Source organism: Tribolium castaneum, chromosome 6 (assembly GCF_031307605.1).
Source record: "Tribolium castaneum strain GA2 chromosome 6, icTriCast1.1, whole genome shotgun sequence".
NCBI classification, from domain to species: domain Eukaryota; kingdom Metazoa; phylum Arthropoda; class Insecta; order Coleoptera; family Tenebrionidae; genus Tribolium; species Tribolium castaneum.
Genome location: NC_087399.1, coordinates 10572162 through 10596906, shown reverse-complemented (window position 1 = coordinate 10596906; position 24745 = coordinate 10572162). Strand labels below are relative to the sequence as shown.

The window sequence follows — 24745 nt, the reverse complement described above, 5'->3', positions numbered from 1 at the left end:
GAATTTACTAAATAAAGTTTTACAAAAAATATAGAAAAAAATTTTGATGTAGGTAAGTGGGAAAAGTTGCATATTACCTCCACAACAAAACAAACAAGAAAAAAATATTTTGGCTATAAAGTTAATAGCAAACTAATTCAAATTACTGCAATTCAAATAAGTTTAATCCTGAATTAGCTTTAATTCGTTTTTAACTATAGCTAAAATTTTGCAAATTCTTTAAGTTATCTTATTCCAGAAATTTTTGGCAAATATATCAATATAACTTTAAGTACAGGTACAATAATACAGATCGATGCAGAATTAAATTCTTCTTCATTTACTAAAGAAAAAGAGGAGGCATTCTATTTTGAAAAATTGAGTATATAAAACGTTACCTTCAATTTGTTACTTTTTTCGAAAATTGAAAACGCTAAAAGAAAGTCTCAGTTTTATTTTTTAAGAAATCTACCGTTTTATAAATTGTTAGAATTACTACCGTTTTGCACCAGAGCGTGTAATCCTTTAATTTAAGCAAATAGGTGTTAACCAATAAATCGCACCCACCTTTGTGATCGGTAACATTCGGGCAATTAATCACTCCATTACAAACAAGTCCCGCAGCTATACACAACCCTGCCTCTCCCGGACACACAAACCCGCATCCCTCATCGTCTTCGACATTCCCTCCGCCTGTAAGTCTCGAAGACATAAGACTTCCGTCTTGATTCCTCGGCAAATGGAACAACTCCGTCCACGCTATAGTGAAAGCTGCCCTCGTTGGTGATGTTCTCCCGATGAACTGGATTGTAACTCCCGGTTCAGTTCCATCAGGACTTAGTTCGGCCGCTGACAACACTGGCAGTTCTTTGACGAGAGAAACGTTCTCGCCGCAGATCGATAAGTATGGCTCGAGACGACCTTTGAGGAAGATGTCCACTATCCCGTCGTCGCAAGCCTTTGAGGAGAATTTAATGCGGTCGAAGTGCAACCAAAGGTCGCGCTCTCGGTTTACTTTAATCTCCCAGATGCAGCGGATTGATTTGGGAGGCTCCACGTAGCCGATGGCTTCGTAGTAAGGGTAGTGGATTTCACCTAAACAAAATAGTTACTTAGTTAATTACCTCGCTAATGAACAATGAATAAGAATCGATTTTGATTGAAGCACAAACGAGCGATAGTGAATAGTACAACAATAAATTTAGAGAAGAATTTAATTAAGAATCAAGAGAAGGATATAGACTAGAGCATCTGAGAAAAAATCTAGAGAATAATTTTATAAAAAATGCAATGAAAAAGTCTTCGAGATCATTTTGTGATGAATCTGAAGCCGAATCTAAAAAAATTATTGTTTCTTCAATCGAGATACCATAAATACAAACTAAAGGATAAACCAAAATTAACAAACTAAAGAGAGATTTAAAGATAAATTTATAAAACAATTTAGAAGAGTATTGTACGGTTTTCAAAAAAATATAGAAAAAATCTATAAAGGAATCTGACAAAGGTTCTAAAAAACACTAGAAAAAGATTTAAAGTAAAATTTTACTTAAAAAAGAGCTGGAGAAGTATTATCGAGAATGCTTTGAAAACGAATTTAGACTAAAATTTGTAAATGAATCTACCAAAAATGTAAAAATAAAAAAAAATAAAAAAAAATTTAGTAAAATATGTAAAGAATAGGATCCTAGAAGAAATATCGAGAAAAATTCAAAGATGAGCTGTGATCGAGTAAAGTTTGCAAAAATATGGAGAAGTATCTTGCACTTAAATAAAATAAATCTAAACTAGAGAAAAACCTAATAATCTATACTAATAGATAATTGATAATAATCGAGCCATTTTTTCGTTGACCGCAAACCCTATAATTCTGGTGATAAAATTTAAAATTAATACCAAAACAAAACCAATTTAACCTTTTTTATCGCAGCACCTTTAACTTTAATTTCAACTTTGAGAGGTCTAATTGAAGTGGTGATAATTTGGTAATAATCAGTTGTGAGCGATTCAAAAGTGTAAGGAGTGAGACGTAATTCTTGCATTTTTTAAGTGCCTGTACTGTTTTTAGTAAATTTTGTCCAAAAACAGTGCGCCAGGAGTCACGGTAATTAAACCAATTCTAAAAAATTATTGTTTCTTCAATTGAGAAACCATAAATACAAACTAAAGGACAAATCAAAATTAACAAACTAAAGAGGGATTTAAAGGTAAATTTATAAAACAATTTAGAAGAGTATTCTACGGTTTTCAAAAAAATATAGAATAAATCAATAAAGGACAAAGGTTCTAAAAAACACTAGAAAAAGATTTAGAGTAAAATTTTACTTAAAAAAGAGCTGGAGAAGTATTATCGAGAATGCATCAAAAACGAATTTAGACTAAAATTTGTAAATGAATCTACCAAAATATCTAAGGAAGACTTTACTAAAAATGTAAAAATTAAAAAAAATATATAAATTTTTTTTAGTAAAATATGTAAAGAATAGGATCCTAGCAGAAATGTAGAGAATAATTTAAAGAAGAGCTGTGATCGAGTAAAGTTTGCAAAAATATGGAGAAGTATCTTGCTCTTAAATAAAAAAAATCTAAACTAGAGAAAAACCTAATAATCTATAATAATAGATAATTGATAATAATCGAGCCATTTTTTCGTTGACCGCAAACCCTATAATTCTGGTGATAAAATTTAAAATTAATACCAAAACAAAACCAATTTAACCTTTTTTATCGCAGCACCTTTAACTTTAATTTCAACTTTGAGAGGACTTATTGAAGTGGTGATGATTTGGTAATAATCAGTTGTGAGCGATTCAAAAGTGTAAGGAGTGAGACGTAATTCTTGCATTTTTTAAGTGCCTGTACTGTTTTTAGTAAATTTTGTCCAAAAACAGTGCGCCAGGAGTCACGGTAATTAAACCAATTCTAAAAAATTATTGTTTCTTCAATTGAGAAACCATAAATACAAACTAAAGGACAAATCAAAATTAACAAACTAAAGAGAGATTTAAAGGTAAATTTATAAAACAATTTAGAAGAGTATTCTACGGTTTTCAAAAAAATATAGAAAAAATCTATAAAGGACAAAGGTTCTAAAAAACACTAGAAAAAGATTTAGAGTAAAATTTTACTTAAAAAAGAGCTGGAGAAGTATTATCGAGAATGCATCAAAAACGAATTTAGACTAAAATTTGTAAATGAATCTACCAAAATATCTAAGGAAGACTTTACTAAAAATGTAAAAATTAAAAAAAATATATAAATTTTTTTTAGTAAAATATGTAAAGAATAGGATCCTAGCAGAAATGTAGAGAATAATTTAAAGAAGAGCTGTGATCGAGTAAAGTTTGCAAAAATATGGAGAAGTATCTTGCTCTTAAATAAAAAAATCTAAACTAGAGAAAAACCTAATAATCTATAATAATAGATAATTGATAATAATCGAGCCATTTTTTCGTTGACCGCAAACCCTATAATTCTGGTGATAAAATTTAAAATTAATACCAAAACAAAACCAATTTAACCTTTTTTATCGCAGCACCTTTAACTTTAATTTCAACTTTGAGAGGTCTTATTGAAGTGGTGATGATTTGGTAATAATCAGTTGTGAGCGATTCAAAAGTGTAAGGAGTGAGACGTAATTCTTGCATTTTTTAAGTGCCTGTACTGTTTTTAGTAAATTTTGTCCAAAAACAGTGCGCCAGGAGTCACGGTAATTAAACCTCAACCGTTTATAATTCTATTTATGTTACATTAGCTGATTTTAAAAACGTATGTAACAAAGGATAATGCATTTTTTTTTTAATTCAGAAGTGTGGAAATTGAATATTTAAAGCTTAAAATTACAAAAAGGCTTACGTTATGATGAAGAGGTCTTTAATGACGTTTATAAATACAACATAATATACTTTTTTAGACAAATACATAACGTGTGTGTAAAGTGAAAAACATCGTGCGAGTGAGAATTTTGATCTTTATGTTTTTTAAAAATTAAAAATGGTAATTGATTCATGTGTATATTCACGACAGTAGACTTCGCTCTTAAGTGTTGTGACATCGGCGTACCGCCGAAAACAGTGTCCTGTATATTAAAGTTCTGGATTTTTAAGGTTTAAATAAATGGCTATTTGTTTAAGAAAGCTGCAAAGGTTGTTACGTTTGTTCACACCAACCAGTTGTCTTGCTTCTGAGCTCTCCTTGCAGATAAACAGAATAATAGCAACATACTTGATAAATGCGAACAATTAAGTACGTGACAACTGTGCGATATTCGAAAATAAAATAAACTAAACGTTCTCTGGTGACGACATATTTTCCAAAAACAGTAACGAAATTTTCGTAGTTCCTCATTTAATGAATCATTTAGAAATTTTGCGTGTATTATGTTAATCTTACATTAGAGGAAGTCAGTCTAAAAGTATGTGATCGTAAATTCTAGCGTTGCCTTTGGTTGTACGGTTTTTCGTGATTATTTTTTATTGAAATTTGTAAGTGGATTAAAAGTGAAAAAGAGTTTATTTTTGACAACAAAGTGTTACTAAAACAAATGCGTAATTAAAGACTTAGATATTGGATTATAGAGGATAGCAAACACATGTTGGGCTAAAATAAAAACAGTAAATTATTGAAGTGTGTAAATTTGAGTTTAGAACTTTTTCAATAAAAAAATTATAAAATACTTCGGTGAATCCACAAAACTGCAATTAAGATTAACAACTGTTCATTTATTTAAGCATAAATTGTACCAAAATGTATGCTTTTCAATGTTTTTCTTAATTTCTACAATAAATAGTCCGGGAGCAGGCATCTCAAAAGTTGCTTATTTAAGAAGTTGGTCCGGACTCGAGTGCACACGATTGCTGAAAAGTAATTCTTATGTAGAATTTCTTGCTGAATTCGAATCTGCAGGCCGATTTTTGATTTGGAATTGCCTTCATTATAAAAAAGACGTTTTTCTGAAAATTTTTGAAAAACTAAAATTGAACAAATTTTGTGTTTACATCATCATATTTTCTTTAGGAATAAAGCTAAGTAATTTAATTTTTTAGCCCTAGGTTCCTCAGTATATGTAGATTCTAATGTATATAAACATGCTTAGATTTTACAAAAGAAAAGTAAGAAAATTAGAATTTTCTTGTAACGTGTCATATTTGTGTAGTGGAATTTTCGAGATGCGAGTTTTTTTTTATTTTAAAAGATAGACCCTTACATAATCGAGATAAAATGATGCCAATAGTTCATATAAGTTTTTGGTACAAGAATCATTTCGATATCTGTAATCCTCACCAAGTTATTGCAATTCAAAATTACTGCAATATGCGCGCGAAGTGGAGATCGCGGCATATCTCTCTTTGTAGTAACTACAGGACCACTGGACCAAGCAAGCTAGGTCAAATGTCGCGCCGTGTCGTTCGACTCCTCTTAGTTTTTAGTCTATATTTTTTTCACTTACAACATTTCAAACGTCAAAAAATGGTAAATAACAAAATAATTAATGATTTTCACGTCAAAGAACAGTTTACTTACTAACTAATAAATCTCTTGAAATTAGTTAAAATAACACATTTTAGACATTGCTTTTTTACCTTTTAAAACCAGTAGCTATCAAATTAAAGATGTTGTAACTATGAAACACAGCTCTGCAATTGCTTTAAATTAAATTAATTAAAAAAATAAAAAAAATTATTAAATTCAAAAAACTTTAATAAAAATCTTTGTATCGTAATTTATGTATTCACAAAAGTGATCAAACCACGAATCTTTATTACTCATTATTTAAAATGCACTTACGTGAAAATAGGCATTTTTATTTAATTTGGCTTATTCTTAAGTTATAAAATCACATATAATAAAAAAAAATGATAAAAAAATTTTGGAAGTGATGAATTAGGAATAAAATGCTTGATTTTAACCAATTGCAAGAAATTTAGTTAGTAAATAAAATAATTTGACGTGAAAAATTATTGATGATTTTATTATGTATCGTTTTTTGGTCTTTGAAATGTTTGTAATTGAAAGAAATATAAAATAAATACTAAGAGAGGTCTAACGACATTGTGCGATGCTTGGTCCAGTGGTCCTGTAGTGACTACAAAGGGAGAATGCCGCGATCTCTACTTCGCGCACATATTGCAGTAAATTTAAATTGCAATAACTTGGTGAGTATTACAGATATCGAAATTATTCCTGCACCAAAAAAAACTGTAATTTTCTTACTTTTATATGTAAAATCTAGAGCTTGTTTATACTCTTTCGAATCTACATTTACTGGGAAATCTAGTGCAAAACAATAAAGTTTTTAGCTTTATTTAGAAGAAAAATATGACGATGTAAACACAAAATTTGCGAAATTTTTGTTTTAGATGAGCATTCATACGTTATTCGCGTTTTTCTGGTCATCTTTAATTCGTCAACGTTCGTACCATACACCAAACATACAACAGTCATTATGTAATGTAATAAATGTGAAGCCCCAAAATTAAAAAAAAAACTCTCTAAAACATCTAAATAAAAATTTTCCCGCCATTTTTGGTTAGTGTTTTCAGTCTTACTCAGTGGCGCCCCCAACGGTAATATTACTTCGGACCTACTAAATTGTGTGAAATTGTCATTTTTCGAATAGTGTCGTAGGAAAAAGCTAATACTGTATTAATGAATAGAAGATTACCTTCTGGTACAAGTTTACATGGTTTTGATTTGGTTTTAACTAAAACCAAAAACATTTAGCAAAATTTTGTTATTAGAGTTTGTTCCATCTAGTGTTTGATTTGTTTTTATGAATTTGTTCCAAATGTATTGCTTTTTTATGTAATAAAACAGTATAATTACCATTTAGAAGTGGTTGAATAATTGGAGGCCCACACAGCGGCCCGTGCACAAACTCATACGTGGCTTCAAAAAGCGGCGAATTGTGTTTGAAGTAGCTCAACGCCGAATGCGCACTATCCACAATCAGCTGAAGATTAAGTTGTTCTCCTCTTGATATGATTTGAGTCGAAGAAGTGTGCTTGCTACACAAGCAAGTCACATTGCCACTTTGGGCCGCCTTGGTCAACGGTATCGGCGGATACGAGGTGTTAGCCCCCGGAGGAAGAGGCTCCCAAATTACCAACTTATCAACTCGATCCTCCAAACAATTTGAGCAAGGCGCTTGATTGTATGGATTCTCCTTGAAATCGATGTTCGTTATAGTCAAAATAACACGAGCGAAAAGTCTCCGATCGGTAACAAAACGGTACAAACATTGCACATCTTCACTCGACTGTGTCTGCTTGTAAACCAAAGTGTTCAGCGGAGACCTCAACCAGCCTCGAGTTTGCCTCCACGAAGCGAACACTTCATCGCAGGGTTTGCCAGGCACTGGTTCGCCCAATTTCGTGTTGTTGAAAAAATCGTAATGGGCCCAATAGTACAAAGACGAGCCGCTGTAACTCCCGGTTTTGCTCTCGAAGCGAACGAAGAGGGCGTTTCCGGTTGAGACGAAATCGTGCTTTTCCATTGCTTTGGAGAAGGTATCACAGAAAGTCTTGATGATTTTTGAGTCGTCAGGCCAGGAGGAGTCGTAAAGAGTGAGCGACTCGCCACAGTCGCCTTCAATTGGCTGGATTGGAGACTCGATTCGGTTTATCCGAAAACTGAAATTTATTATTAGTTTTTGTTTTAAAATTAGTGTGTTTACCTGGGGAAATATAGTCGGACGATTTCGCCCTCTTCCCCTTGCATGAGATATGTACAGCTGGTATGTGGGGGGTACCAGTGGGCTACGGAGAGGAAAATTCCTTCGGAATCTCCAGATGCTCGAAGACTCTCGGAGGACAGGAGCCAGTCACAGGTGCCGTTTCGACTCCCGGCCGTATCCACGTGGCCTGGCCAGTTTCCGACGTTGAAGTGGAAACCAGTGTTGAGCAAAGGGCCTAAAAAAGTAAGCAAGAGGTTAAAAATGCTTAACTCCGTGTTTTTCCAAATATTTAAATCTCTAAAAATGTTGCAGTAGGGCCTGAAGGTTGTTTTATTTTCTATGCCATTTTTTCAATAATAATCATCAAAATACTGGCGGTCTTAATTCACAATAAAAGTGTTCGTGTTACAGTGTACGGTTAGTTTTTGAATTTTTAATACAACAAAAAGAAAAAATATATTTGAGTTTAGGATCCCTGATCATGTTGCGAAGATATATTTTTTTGGACCAAGGTGTAAAATCTAACTCTTTTCATTGTGTAATAGTTATTTGTGCAAGCTACACAAAGAATGTAAGGGCATTACAACATTAAGAAAGAATTCTCCGTTGATTCTTCCGAGACAAGTTAGTCTTCACATTCCGTGTCGTTTATTATATTTTTTCAGCTATGATTATTATCATTAGTCAATTTTAAATTAATACCTAAATTAGCGACATACTACGCGTAACTATGAGTGTAGGCTTCACTTACAATGCATGTAGAGAAGAAAAATCTATTTTTTCTAATCTAAATTTGTTATATATAAAGCAGACAGTGGTATACAGGCTGTATCAAAACTCACTCCCCACCACGAAGGTGCTAGTGATAACAGCAATGGGGATGACAAAAATCCAAAGAAAGTAGATCTTTTATTCTTCGTTTGAGAGATACAGAGGTCTGTTAAGATAACCAATCCCAGAAGCTCTCTCCAGATCTACTGTATACAGTATTTTCATGAAAAATAATTCAAGTGCTCACTTTTATTGTCCGTTCTACCTATTTCTTGTTTTCCTAGCAACGTGTTTATTTAATTAGTAGTTGTTTCAAAACTATAAAAACGCCAACGACGCATTTTACCAAATTATTTCTTAAAATAACATTGATAAAGTTGTAAAATAGTTAGAATGATTAGATCAGACTAAATTGAAAGTATAAATTACATTAGCTATTATGTTTTTGAAATGCATGAATAATTTATAACAGCTAATTTGAGCGAAAATGCGACGTTGGCGTTTTTATAGTTTTGAGACAGCTAATAGTCCTCTAGAGCAAGCCCTTTTGTGATTTTCTATTTTCAACCGTTCTTATCTTACAAACGCAAAGAGTTAGAATTTTTTGTAGAGAAACTTTAGCTTCAAAATTGCGTAAACTACACGCACCTTCTCGGTAGAGAGCAAGTTCTTATACAAGCTGTAGAAATGTAAAGAAATTTTTTTTAAAAGACAGAAGGTAGATGAACAGTCTCTTCGATATTCTAGATCGTTTATAATTCTAGTTATTCGTTTCTAATTGATCTAATTATGTGATATAAAACAATTAATCACCCGTTTAGGAATACACTAGAGGTAAACAACCACGAGTTTTTTTATTACTGTTTGCTAAAAAGTTGATTTCTGACAATTTCTGCTTTAGAAAAAAGCCAAATCTCTTGCACGTTTTTTATATATACAGAGTCGCTAAAAAGTATGGATACAGTTAAATATTTTCAGAACGGTTTAACAGAAAACCTTGAAATTTGGGGAACAGTTAAAAGTGTTTAAATTCTATCATCTGAAAGCTTTTTCAAATTTTTATCGACATTTATTTTGAAAATTTAAGGCTAACTCAATTTTTTTAAATGGCACGAAAGGTCAAATTTAATCATTTTTAAAAAAGCATTTTTTTCTGAATTCAATAATGTAACATGATACCCACCATTGCTTTTATTAGAATGTAAAAAAATTCTGGAATAGTAAAACTAAGTTAGCTTTGAAAATATTCTTATTAGCAATGTGTGTCACCTGTATATTAGCCCAAAAATTAATCCTGAGTGCAATAATTAGTTTGATAATAGTACATTTGAGTAAAACTGAGCGAAAAAACTTCTCTCATGGTGGTTTATCATGAAGACAGAAAGCCAAGAAGTTAGTGGAAATTAGTGAACATCGTTTGTAGCATTAAAATCAAGTATTCCGTGTTTAAAATTTTTTAATTAAACGTGTTCTTTTTCAGCTAAAAGTGTTATTTTAACAATTATTCTTAATTTTTACTTACTTTTTGGTTAATGAGCTAACGACATATAAAGACAACATTTCCAAGGCTAATAAAACTTTTTATTTTTTAAAATTTTCGTTTTTTTTTAAGTTTCGATCACATTAAGGTGTGCATGTGTTATACCATAGAACTAAAAAAAATGCTCCTCTCAAAAATATTAAAATTGACCCTTGTTGCTATTTAAAATTAATCAAGTTAGCCTTGTATCTGAACAACAAATAGAGACAGAAATTTAATAAACATCTGAAACGATACACTTTATATACTCTTAAACATATACCAAATTTCAATAAGTTTTGATCAATAGTTTTTATAACATTTAACTGAATCCATGCTTTTTAGCGACCCTGTATAAAAAAGTGTAATAAAAAATATAGGCTCTTTTATTTCACAGTTAAAGTGTTTCTGTTAGCAGATGAGAATAGATTCTTAATTTTTATCTTAAACTCTAAAGAAGCCTAGCGGTTTCTCACTACAAAACAAAATAAATTTATTTGAGTGTAGGCTCTCTGACTATGTTGTGGAGGCGTATTGTTTTGTGCCATAATTGGCGCTAATTAAGATCATTAAATATTATAACCCAGTGACTGGTTACATAACCTGTTGAAGATTTACAATGGTGATTTTCTAATTAGTTTCTGCTTTAGAAAAAGCGTCAAATTGATATGAAATGGTTTAAATTGCCAGAATCTGCTTTACAACGAAGTTTTTTTAATACATAGTTTTACCGAAGCAAATTGATCTGATAATTCTTTGTCTAGTAATAGCTTAAGCAGCATTATTTCTGCACAAAACGTAGTTTTTAATCAAAATTATCAAATAATTAAAACTCATGTTATAACTGTTTCGGGTTTTTAGAATATAACAAGAAATCATTGAAAAACTATTATTTTAAAGAAACTAGGATGAGAATCTACGTTTTCAGAAATCGGTGAAATCAACTTATTTATTTAAAAAGATTTGTATAAAATTGTTGTTTTAATTTACAATATCAACTTATTTCAAGAAAATTAAACCCCGGTTGTCGTTTTTAGCTACAGTGAGATAATTTGAGCCATTTTCGCAATTTAAATCTCTTTTAAGCAATGAAATGCTAGAATTTAAAATTTTAAACAAAACTGATTGTTTTCAGTGAAAATGTAATGTAATTCGCTTTTATTTAAAATTAAAAACCAACATTTAAACAACTGGTATAAACATCGTCAAAAAAATCTACGCGCATATTCTTTAAACTCTCTTGCTTATCTAGGATTTCTTCCTTATGAACAAACCAAATTGCATGAGATCGGCTTAAATCTCTTTAGTTTGGTGTGAAAACGCTAATTTTTTCAGTAGTTCCGTTGCAGGACGATGGTTTTAATGATCCCTTCTTTATAGAAATTAACTTAATTAAAAAGGCAAATAAAAAATTATTGTCGACCAATGTAAAGATCAAAAACCATTCCTAAGCGAGTTGGCATTTTTTAAGCGAGGTAGATGTGAGGATCAACTTGTTTTAACAAAATTGATTTGTGGTTTGTCGGTAAACCATTTTGTTTGTAAGTGGGAAGTTATTAAAAATCAACAAAACATGTAAAAAGATCGTGGTGTCTGAGAAAAACGAAGCAACCTTAGGCTTAAAGGTTTTTCAATAAGGAATTTTTACTATAGTCATGAAACTAATACATAGATCATCGTTTTTGTTTAAAATATGGCGATTGGAGCCGTTCACTACTAAAGCGGTTTTTCACTACAGAACGAAAAAATTTTGTTTGAGTTTAGGATCCCTGACATTTAAATTGTAAAATAGCATTAACTGTTAAGGCTTCAAAAAATATTTTTTTAAATTATTAATGGATTATGATATCGATACATGTTAATAAATATTTACGAAACAAGTTTCCTACTCCGCCGTGACATAAATATTAGAAGTTTATGTTTCAATAAACACTAATCTTTTTTCCTGTATCCCTGTTTCCCCCAAATACAATTCCGCCATCCTTTGTTTCCGAATTACCCCGCATTAAAAAAGCATCGCCTCCCTCACGCAAGGTGTATTAACGCTTAAACGAAAAACTCCATCCCCTTCACCATAAATTCACACCGACCCCCTCGCCCTCGTAATCGCCTGTTCATACGAAAAATAATCCCGTGTAAGAACGCTGTTTGTTGCCGAAAACGACAACGTTACCATGTCGATAAACTACAACAAGGAGAAATAACACGCTTCTTACCTGCCGGCGACGAAACAAACTCCACGAAAAGGTCCTGAGATGTGCCTATAATGGAGTACGGGAACTTTCCCATCCCGCAAAACGTTCCAATAACAGGACTCAACTCGTTCTTTCCGTCGTAGATTTTTATGTAGTCGTAGGGGCAATTCTCCTGGCCTGGAAGTGCAACATCCGATGTAAATCAATTTGAATGGAAAAGTAAATTTTAAAAGGCAACGAAAATCTTTGTTCCAACAGAGTTTGGTTTTAGTAAAGGATCAATAAAACGTATCCTAAAATAGTTCAAAGTCCAAAACTAGAATTAATTGACTTAATGTACTAAACAGTGACGCTTTGGAATTACCTTTAGAGTAATCTCGTGAGACAACAAGGAGCTGTTTCCTGTCTCCATTTCCCAAACTTTAGAAAAACTTTTCAGTTACTTACTGAAAGGCCACTTGGACACTATACGGACACGTCTGCTACCGCTTTAATTGCTTTTATTTTTTCCTTTATTCGCACGTTTCAAAATAAAGTAGTTGAAAAATTCAATTTCAGACTTGTTTATGAGTTTTTGAAATCAATCAAAACTTTGCAAACATTTCTACGTTACAACAAGCAATTCAACAGCATATTGACACGTCTTTTTCGTAATGGAAGAACATTAAAATGCATAGCCTGCAGAATAGTTTCAGATTTCAAGTCGGTAACGATGAAAACTTTCGACGTTTTAACAGACAACACACGTACTGTTGTAAAACACTTCAGCAGGCTATTTATCAACTTTAACAGCTAGTAAATTATTTTTAAGTTAATGGCACTATAGTAAATTACTTTTTGCATCCACTGGAAAGTTCTAAATCAGTTAACTCGACACCCGAAAATTGATTTAGAAAAAGGAATTTAGACTCATGTGAGAAAACCAAGTATTATTGTTGCACCAGGAACGAGATAACAAATAAATGTTTCTGCATTGTTTTAACAAACTACTTCTTCAAATTCGTAGTCTTTAAATTTGGAGAAAATTTCAAACCTAATTTGGCAAAGATTGAAAATTTCTAAGTTGCTTGTTAAAAAATTCTTGGCTTTGTAAATAAGTGTGCATATTAATAATTAGGTCTTTGTGTCTTGAGGGAGAAATAATATCTGGGCTTTTAATTTTTTGTTTCGTTATTGGCTGTTTCAAGCCGCGTTGATTGAATTAAAATGCCAGTAAGAACCTCCCCTCTGGAGTAAAGCTTGTTTTTCTGCTGTTGCCTTTCTAAATTAGGGCTGTTTATACGGAAAGAGAAAAACCTTTGCGTGTGCAGTGGTGGTAAGAAGTGTTTGTTAGTTGATACGACGGACGGAGTTAGCGGTGTAAACACAACGATAACAATAACTCTCAGGCCCTTTTTATGGCCTTACCGCCTCCACCACTATTCGCAGCAATAATACCTAAGGAACTGCCGTTAGTGTTGCGGGATAAGGGATGCGAATCGGATGGAAGAACACTCGCACTGCTGCGATAAAAGTCCGAATAACAAATACTAATTCGAGATAAAAAGTAAATATGAGACAATCTTCCTCTGAATTGCTAACATTAAAGTTACGTTAAGCATAATTCAAAAAGCAATTTAAAAATTATTCGGTGTTAGGTCAAACAGTTTTGTTAGAAAGCACCTTTAATATGCGTTGACTTTTTTACAAAAAAAATCTTTATAATTCTCCAAAAACTTTCAAAAGGTTGAACTGCAAGAAGTGTCTTAGAAACTGTAAAAAAAGCGTTTAAATAATCAAAAAGAAAGCCATTTTGAAATCAATCCGTAATTTTTTTGCCTCATTTTTGGAAAAAAATTAGAATAATTGAGTTTCTACTTAAATAACGTGCTAAAATGCTAGCAAAATGGGAAAATAATGTAATTTTTGACTTTTGATATGTAGCTATTGTATATGCCGTTTAACAAAAAATATAAAAAAATATTAGTTTACTTTTGATAAACTTTCCCGAAATAATTTCGTTGTGTAGTTACCAACCTAACTTTATATCTCAGTTCAAAAAACATTTGCAAAATTATTGTGTTATTATCAAATACTCAAAAAATACAAAAATTGCTCTACTTTCTTTTTTATTTCCACGTTTTTTTACTAAACTCATTTAACGCAAAAATATACTTGTAGAATATGATTATAAAGGTCACCAATTTCGACCCAATTCTGCGATTTTTGGAGTTGTTTTGAACATATTTTGCAAAATAATTGAGTTTTCTAATCAAAATTGTGCATAAACGCTTAAAGTATGCAAAACTAATACAATTTTCAAGTCACTTCGTCGATCTGTTAGATTGTTTTTAACAAACTTCTGTGATAGCATTTTTTTTCTAAAATAGTTTTTTGATATTAAGTGATTGATGCGTTTTTTGACGCTTGGGAATTTACAAATTGTCTATTGTGAAACTGAAAGTAGTTTCACAAAGAGAATTTTTGTGCAATTCTTTTTAGAAAATTTTTAGAAGTTGTATTGGCAGTGTTGGGCTGTAATCTAGTGTGTAATCTCTCAACAGCGTCAAGTCGTTTATTGATAAAGCCTAAATAATTAACAAAATTAAGAGGAAACAGTTTGAACAGATTTTGATAAATTAAATTAAACATAAACAAACAACAAAAATACAAAGTAGAAAAAAAAGTATATTACACTTATTATATAAGATTTAATTGTGAACCTTATTCCACTAGAGCACTCCTTCTTCGTGCTCCAAAACTATTCGTGTTACAATAGAACGTCTTATAAAACTCGTATAATAACATACTATTTTCTAAATTAGTTCACTAAAAGTGTCAAAATCATTCTATTATTAAGAAAAATTGTTGTTGAATTTTCAATTCAGGTTAGCAAACTTTTGTAAATAAGGCGGTTTTCTCTCAAAAATTTGCCAAAATGTTTAAATTATACAAAAATTATTCTACTGTCTCGGTAATCCTTTGGTTTATTTTGGGCGAAATAAATATTCGTATTTTTGATGGGAATATGTTCTGAAACGCAGAAATCAAAATATGTAGGTACCACAAATTTTAATTTAATTCAGCTATTTTTTGTAAATACTTCTTACAAAATTTAGTAAAATAATAAAATTCTTAAATAGAAAACGTGCATAAACGCTCAAAACTGGCAAAAATTGACCTACTTTTTTGCAATTTTTTACATTATTTTGACGAAATACAATAAAATTACATTAAACTTTCGCCTTTTTGGTTGGAAAATGTTCTGAAATGTAGAAATACAAAAAGTACAACATTATGTAAATAAAACCTGTTCCGACCCAATTCTGCGATGTTTTTTTGGTCATTTTTGACGACATTTGTTACATACTTAAATTTTCAGATAGAAAACGTACTCGAAACACATTTCTGTCTCCATCCGGCGATTTTCATAAATTTTAACAAATTTGCGTTTCTACAAAAGTGGCAAAATAATTTTATTTTCTAATAAACTTGCTAGTGAATTGTTAGCCCGATTTAACAAACCTTTGCTTTAACCAAAAACTTGCGTTTTAAAACGTAGAAATACAAAAGATGTAAGTAATACCTATTTTTACACAATTCTGCAATTTTTTTGACAAAATTTTAAGAAATAATTTAGTTCTTATACTAAAAACGTGTAAAACTCCCCAAAAATACGCAACTAACATCAGTAACGATTTAGTTTAGCGTTTTTTGTTATGTTTTCCACAAACGTTCGTGAAATAATTGCATTTCAGCAAAAGTGGCAAAATAATTTGATTTCCGGCGAAACTTATTAGTTAATATACAGCTCAATTTAGCAAATTTACGCGAAAAACTGTACGCAATTTTATATCAAAAACGGACCTACAGGCTTAAAAAATGCAAAAATTGCTCTATCCTTTTTAAACTTTTGTGTTTTTGATGGAAAAATGTATTGAAACAGAAAAATAAAATATGAAGATGATACAGATATTTTTCCGTAACTTGTTAAAAAATATTATTAAGCACTTGAAAATTATAATACGCACTGTTTCTGTAACTTTTTAATTTGTGACCAAATATCGCTAAAAAATCACGTTTTTAAATTTGAATTGTATTAAAACATTTAAGACGCAACATTTTTGAGTTTTAGCAACTTAGCCGTGCGAATTAGTGAAATTATATTTCGTTTACGAAAAAGATAAATACTTAAACGTTTCCCAGAGGATTTCTGGTTATTTTCCAGACTCAAGAAAAATCAATGTGGTCGCTGTTTTAATTCAACAGATGACATAAATACTATGATTAGAAAGCCGTTCAATTTCGAAAACTATTTACAAACCTGAGGATATCGGCCTCATGGGACATGTCATGATATTTTCGCATCGCTGTCCGTCGATGTTGAATTCTTCGTTCTCGATGTACAGCTTGATGAAAGGCAGTCTTGTGTTCAGGTAATATCTGCAGTGCAAATTCCGGGGATAGACTCCGGGATAGGCCGGAGATTGCACGTAACAAGTTTGAAGGCGGCAGTCCCGGAATATCCTCTCGCAGTAAGACCTGTAACAGGGGAAAATTTCCTTGAAAAATTGAGCCCTTTAAATCAAACAGAAAACCTGACAAAAAGGGAACGATGTTCTCCTGTTGATTGAGGTTTCGTCGTGAATTTTCCAGAGATATCTCCTTTTATCACGCGTTCACGCGTTGCCTACAGATTTATTCACAGACATCAAAAGAACACTCCCTTTTAATTAAAAATGACATTATTCTTTCGTGTCTTTTTGTCAGCGAGATAATGGCAAACGTTCAGACGCCACAACAATCAACGAGCTTTCTAACAGCGATTCACTTCGTTTATCTCGAGTTATTTTTGTTTTGATTGACTTATTTACTGGAGAAAAGATGCAGCTTTAATTATAAAGACAAACGAGAGTATTCTTTGAGACCCACTTTTAACTCAAGTGCACTGTTATTTTTCATCTATAAAAAGCTAATTGCCACTCCACAGTCGTTTGAAACAATACTACAAAGTTAAAACTTTCCAGAAACAAATACTTGCAACTTTGGGTTAAAAATGGTATTTCCACTAGAAAAAATATGCATTTTAAGAGCAATAAAGTCACCAAGTTAATTACAAAAATTTTGTGAGCTTTAAAACTTGGCGTTTAATTGAAAAATTCCCGACTTTATGACGTTATAATTCAAGCATCGTAAAACGTAAGGAATAAACACGACAAAAGAGTTGAGAATGTTGAAAAACACGTACAAAGTTAAACATTGAAAATTCCTTTTCTGCAAAAAATCTAGCTACATTTCCTTGAATAACATTTAGCTTTTAGCGTTCGCAATGAACGTCTGGAACTGTTACCACAAGTCTTGTTACTGTTGAATAACACTGGAAGATAGATATACGTCACTTGTGGGCCTTGCGGTGTAGCACCGAATTTAAATGACTCCGCAGTTTACATAATTTACGGTCATTTATCGCAACTAACGCATTTCTGCATCACCAGAATGCAACATCATTTTACTGGAGTATAAATGTAACAGAGAAATTAACAAAATAAATGTTTTAATATGTCTTATACAGCGTGTTCCGTTTTTATAGTAGTTCTAAGACAAAAGTTTTCTATAAACATGTATCAAAAAATATTTCCTAAGGGAGCTACATACTTTAAAAGTGGTGATGTTTATGGTCTTCAACATAACGTTTAAATTAATTTTATTCAAATACGGTGAGTTGTATCGAAACAACACAAGAAACCATTTTTATGTAAAAAAACTATGTAATTTACGATTTTATTGCTGAAAGTGCAAAAAACTCAAATCAAAATACTTGGGGTATTTTCTACCCTTCACCCCCCACTTTGGAACGCTCCTGATTAAAAATTTTTCTACATTTGATCCTCGAATTCGGTTAGGCTTATAAAGGTTATCAAGTGTACCATTTTTGTAATTTTGCTTGTAGTGGTTTTTGAATTGTTGAGAAAAACCTACTAAAAGAAGCACCCTTTTGAGGGGGTGTAGCTCTCTTACGAAGTATTTTTCGATACATGTTTATAGGAAACTTTTGCCTAAAAATTAAATGTTCTATTTGTTACAATAGAACGTCTTATAAAACTCGTATAACAATATACTATTTTCTAAATTAGTTCTCTAAAAGTGTCAAAATCATTCTATTATTAAGAAAAATTATTGTTGAATTTTCAATTCAGGTTAGCAAACTTTTGTAAATAATGCGTTTTTCTCTCAAAAATTTGCCAAAATGTTTAAATTATACAAAAATTATTCTACTGTCTCTGTAATCTTTTGGTTTATTTTGGGCGAAATAAATATTCGTATTTTTTATCGGAAAATGTTCTTAAACACAGAAATGAAAATATATAGGTACCACAAATTTTAATTCAATTTAATATTGAAAAAATTTCTTAAGGGAGCTACATACTTTGAAAGTGGTGATGTTTATGGTCTGCAACATAACGTTTAAATTAATTTTATTCAAAAACGGTGAGTTGTATCGAAACAACACAAGAAACCATTTTTATGTTAAAAAACTAAGTAATTTACGATTTTATTGCTAAAAGTGCAAAAAACTCAAATCAAAATACTGGGGTATTTTCTACCCTTCACCCCCCACTTTGGAACGCTCCTGATTAAAAAATTTTCTACATTTGATCCTCGAATTCGGTTAGGCTTATAAAGGTTATCAAGTGTACCAATTTTGTAATTTTGCTTGTAATGGTTTTTGAATTGTTGAGAAAAATCTACTAAAAGAAGCACCCTTTTGAGGGGGTGTAGCTCCCTTACGAAGTATTTTTCGATACATGTTTATAGAAAACTTTTGCCTTAAAATTAAATGTTCAATCACCTGTTTAAATTTGTAACAGTAAAAACAGAACAGTATGTATAATTTTTTTTTGCCCGGCGCCTCCACCAAAACGTGCTTGGTCGCCAAATCAGTAAATACTGTATAATTTTGATGGAGTTGTAATTATTAGAACATTTGCCATTTAGTCAGCACAGCCCGTCCGAAGGCTTATAAACTTAGGTGCTTGCCGTACAGTTTGTGTTCATTAGAGCTCGTTAGTCTCGTTATTAAGAAGAAGTTGCGTTAATTTCTTGCATAATTAGAATGTATGTATTTAGTTATAAACTTACCCCTGAACGACCTCCCCTCGTCTATTTGGATAAAGTTCCGGGTGCTGGCCATACCTCAAATATACAACGAGTTGTTGTTCGGCTCGCGTATCGAAACTAAAGTAAGTTTGGTCGGTGAAATTATCGCTATGAAACACAACCTTCACGAAAGACGTTTCCGACATGAAAGTTTGAGGTTGTTCACTCTCACCGCAAAAAATGCCGGGCTCTTTGCGGTTTGAGACGTCCGTCTTTGCGTTGCCATCGACGATCTGAAATAATAAGAAAATACTCAATTGAAATTTGGTATTAATTGGGAGTCGGTTCCATGCAACAAAACAATAATATTGTTGAAACATTGGAAACTCTACACATAATAAGCCAACACATGACTGCAGACTTGTTAACCAATGATCACTAATTAAAATTTTATCTGAAATAACTCCTTTTATTTGCAATTTGCTAATTGGTCATCGAGCACTACTTCAATTAGTTGATGCCGAGACTAGGCAGCTTTTTCTAAAGTCTAAGAAATTCAATAATAATATTTTTAAGTAACATTGCTTGACTTTTCTTGCTTTACGTTCAATTTTTAATGACTCCAAAATAGCTTGGGGTTGGCTTAATTTGCATCAAATCTACTGGGAAGCAATTTAGCTCGATTTTAAGTAAGACACCGTTAAAATAATTTTTTAAATGTAAGAAATGTCAGAATTTAATAACTTAAACAGTTTCAGGTGATTTTTGCAGAAAAGAAAGCTTATTGAAAGATATTTCGGTTGCATAAAAATAGTAAACACACAATCTTTTTTTAGGACCTTAATAAGTTTCTTTGATTCCTTAAATCATCTTAGCACTTGTTTATTCTTAATGAAAATTTGTGTTTACTTATGTCAAAAAGAAAACTTACCAAAATGATCTTTATTTATGGAAAAAATAATCTTTAGTATATTATCAAAACAAAAACTTTTTTGTCAAAATGTCATCTCGACCAGCAATTTACTTAATTTTTTCAGAAAATAAAGCTTCTTAAAAAGGGCTTCGATTGTAAAAAAATTTTAATCCGACAATCATTTTTTAGGGCTTTGTTGAATTTTTTGTTTTCTTAAAAATAAAAGCCAATCATTTGTAAAATTAAACTAACCTTTGCAGAAAAAAAATATGAAAAAGACTGTACTATAGTAAAACCTCTCAACAATGAACATCGATGAGGAATCATTCATTCATTGTTCGTTCTAGGGCGGTGTCCACTAATGCACGGTGGGCAGTTTTAATATATATATATTTTAATAAACAAGTGAGCGTAGCTGTGACATAGGACTCAGTGACCACAGAAGGTAGGAGAAGAAGACCTAATATGACGAATTGCAAATTCCTAAAGTATATGAAGTAAAGTGATTTTTTTCAAGTTGTTTTTAGAAACCGTATGTTTTTAGAACAATATATTACATGATATAATTTTCGATATTTTTGAAACGGCTTCAAAATATTCAGACAACATGAGCTTACTGTGGTGCTAGGGCAAGTGTTCCCTATAACACTATCATGTCATCAATTTTTTATCACATTTTTTTACACTTATTAGAATTTTTGGTATAGAATTCTTTATTCATTATTTTTACATAGTTCATTAAACAAATGTTCGTTCTTTGCAGCATCACTCTTTCGGTCTGTACTTTGTAAGAGATAAATTTATATATCATGGTAATTGAAATTCTTTTGTCCGCGTCCGCCATTAACATATTTTCAAAAAATGTAATATTACGATACTACGTACTACGAAATTTGTAATACTTTTATTTTTCAATAATAAAAAAAAATGTAAAAACAGGTGCAGCATTTTAATTGAGCTCAAATTTGACCTGACTGGATCAGTCATGGCGGCCAATATGGCGGCGCCATGCCGTTATCACAAAATTTTTGAAATGCAACAGTATGATTTTTTTTCATAATTTTTTCATAATCCGTCTTACAGCCTTTACAACTGTGCTACTTATTTTGAATGTGAATGAAGCGAGCACGAAAAGAAATTAAAATGTTCATTAGTCTAAAGTAAGCTATAAATTTTATATGAATTAGCCGCTTGACTGATCCAGTTAGGTTAAAATTGAGCTTTCTTAAAGTACTAAACTCCTTGTTTGTGCATTTTTATTTTATTTGAGAAAAATATCAGAAACATGAATTTTATTATAAAAATTCGGTTCGCGCACATTCAAAACAAGCAGCACAGTTGTAAAAGCTGTTAGTCTAGGTTCTAATTATAAAAATGGTATCGTTCTATTTAAAAACATTATGATTACGTAATAACTCCGCCAATCTGAGCTCAATTAAAATGCTAATTTACTTGTTTTTGCATTTTTTTTATTTTTGGAAAATAAAAGATTTACGAATTTTATGCGTTATTTTTAACTCGCTCTATACAAATTCGTATTGTAAATAAATAGTTTAGAGAAGTTATTGTTTAATTGTTTTCATATTGTTTAGAAGAAATTAGTAGAGTATTAATTTGTACTATAGGAATGAGGTACAGTTACGCTCAAGAGAAATGAAACCCCTAAAACCGATTTGTTACGGTTAATGTGGAAATTTTGCTAATTTATAAACTAGCTGAATATTTTGTAAACTAGCTGAGTGGTTTGTAGACTAATCTAATAATGACACAAACCGACAACTGCCGACTCTTCTCTCTCTGGAATATGTTTTATACATCCTAAAAGTTTATTATATTTTCTTATTGTAATGATTGATGTGGTAAAAATGTCCAAATGGTATTTAATATTTTCTTTTCCTAATTGTTTAATTTTTGACTATAAAAAAGTACATAGTTATGTAAAATACTCGTCTATTGCAAACTTAAAGGCATTATTTTGTGACTGAGACAAAATATACATGTGATATAAAACACAAACAAGTAGAAAAAATGTTGAAAAGGTAAAAGTGCAAAATTTCGAGAAATAAATGCTTGTCGCTTTCGTTATTTACATGCAATTCTCAAAAGAAATTCAGATTGATTACTAATTACATAATAATCCTAATAATTCCAAACAAATTCTTCAGCAGTTTCAATTAAGGTCCAAATATTTGTTCAATTAATTCTAAAGCCGAGGGCTCCTGGGTTTAAATTCTAAGAAAGTTTTCGTTTTGCAAAGAGACACTCATTAGATGCCCAATGGGACTTGAACCGTCCATGTCCCGTCACCGTTCCATTATTTCAGCGCCAAGTAAATCTGGGATTATTGGATCTGGTGTTTTCACGCCGACCGAATCGTTTTATTTCCCGGGGCTTTTCCAATTATCTGGCTGGCTTGTTAGGTCGGCACCGGCCTGTGTCGACAGATGGCGTTCTATACTACAAATTGACCGGCTCGGATTAACTCCGATTTTGTTTTGAAAGAAAACTGCGATTTATGGCCGCAATAAGGAGCGCTTTTATTAAAATCCTAGATATTTTGAAAGCCTCGTGGCGATTTAATCCCGACTGTTCTAATTACCTACCAAAACTTATCTTTTGTTGGAAAAAAATAAATTGTTTTTCCCGGTTCAATCAAAGTTTGAAGGGCTCCGCCCTCTCTTCCATATAACTTTTTTAGTTTTCAATATAGATCAATCATTTCCGGCGAATACGTCAACGACGACCGTCTGTCGTAATAAACTTTAGGGAGCAGCGCGGAGGGTTTTGCTGAAATATTAAAAGTGTCAGAGTGTCTTAGCTCCCATTGAAAAATGAAAAAATTGCTACTCATATTCCATAGACAGTGACATTATTAGCTTCAAAAAGGAAATTTCATATAATTCCCTATTGATTCGTGAAGCGACTCTTTCGGAAAAAAGTAATAAACGCAACGAGAAAATGAACCCGAGTATGCAATTTCGCCGGAAAATTAAGCACAGCTTGCATTCTTAATCCTTGATAAAAATCAGCAAACTAAATACGTTTTCGCCTGCTTTCATTAGCATAAATAAAAGTAAACAAAAGTAAGCTTCAAAATGAAAATACCAAATAAACATGTCTACAAATAAGTGATCGATCACAACCTGGTTTCACAATGACGTAAAAATCATTCTTTATTACAAAAACAACGTCTAAAGAAAACTGATTGATCCAATGTTTTTATTTGGCAACGAAAACTCTATTATTTCCAGATCTATCTTCTTCACCAAAATGTACGAAAAAACCTTCAAACTTTATACCCATCCGTTCTCATTTATTGTGAACTCATTGAACCTTCTAACGATCAACAAAATTATTTCCAATTTGATTCAACCCCAATGCATTTGTTGTATTTGACAGTTTAATAATCTATAAATATCAAAATTTACAAACACCTGTTGTTGACATGTAGTCGAAACAGTCGACACCTGTTTCAAAAATGGATTAGACAGAGGTCGGACCCTCAACCGTTGTTGCTATTATGTCTACAGGGTTATATTTTGCAAAACTCAAATTAATCCGAATTTAAAATTTTAGTAAGATTAATTGTGATCAGCTACACAATGAATTAACTTCAATTAACATTCCTATGCACAGCAAAAACAATTAATTATTTCATAGCAAACTCTCATTTCTGTATGTATTAGATCCACCGAGTAGAATTAGTAAGGATTTGATTTATAAGAGCAAAATTGTAATTTGTAATTAAATAAATAAAAAGTAGTAAAGAGGGTAAATAAATATGTGAGGACCCGAAAGCTCCACGTGTCATAAGACATATTGGATTATTAAACTAATTTTTGAAGTTTAAGTTATTGAAGGCATACAAAGTTGCTAAACAGTATAGATATAGTTAAATGTTATAAAAATTATTCAACAAAACTAACTGAAATTTGGTACGAAGATAGGATGATTAATTTGTGGCCTCTTATAGAAGACAATTGTTTTTTTCTTTTTTTTTATGTTTTCATGTACTCGTAGTACCATCCTTTCATAGTGTAACGAGACAATTTGCTTGAATTTGGTAAAGTACTTTGTAACTGCTGCCTAAAGTGTCCTAAGTTTACAATTTTTTTAAAAATGTTGAAACTTGAGATTCCAGCTGTAAAGAAATATTTTTATTCTAAAAGTTACCTTAATATACCTTAAGTGTTAAAAGTGGTAAAAAAGTATATAAATCAAGTGTATATAACTAGAAGGAGGTTATAGTAAAAAGTAAAACAATTAGTGGTTTCTATATGAGACTACGAATTAATCATCCCACTCTCGTATTTGTTTAAGAGTATATAAATTCTATCGTTTATCAAATTTCTATCTTCATTTGTTTTTAGAATACAAGACAAACTTGATTTTCTAATGCAAGTAGTCAGTTATAATATTAAAAAAAAATTCTGAGTTTTATCGTGTAACACATGCATACCTTAATTTAATAAAAATTTTGAAAAAATATTCGAACTAATAAAATTTTGAAAAATGTTAAATTTTGTAACCTTAGAAATGTTGTCTTTATCTATCTTTAGCTTTTTGTCGCTTAAATATTGACCAAAAAATAACTAAAAGTTAATAATAATTGTTTA

At 31.3% G+C, this 24745-nt stretch overlaps 1 protein-coding gene across 1 annotated transcript in view; it reads right to left on the bottom strand.

The window, feature by feature from the left end:
• LOC661735 (uncharacterized protein) overlaps nucleotides 1-24745 on the bottom strand; it is a 169433-nt gene that overhangs the window by 2984 nt on the left and 141704 nt on the right. Inside the window, exons 3-8 of the mRNA XM_967881.4 lie at nucleotides 19259-19509; nucleotides 16443-16660; nucleotides 12161-12316; nucleotides 7655-7889; nucleotides 6805-7610; nucleotides 547-1074 (exon numbers count right to left, since the gene is read on the bottom strand). Of these exons, the coding sequence (XP_972974.1) occupies nucleotides 547-1074; nucleotides 6805-7610; nucleotides 7655-7889; nucleotides 12161-12316; nucleotides 16443-16660; nucleotides 19259-19509 (2194 nt within the window). The remainder of the gene's footprint in view (nucleotides 1-546; nucleotides 1075-6804; nucleotides 7611-7654; nucleotides 7890-12160; nucleotides 12317-16442; nucleotides 16661-19258; nucleotides 19510-24745) is intronic.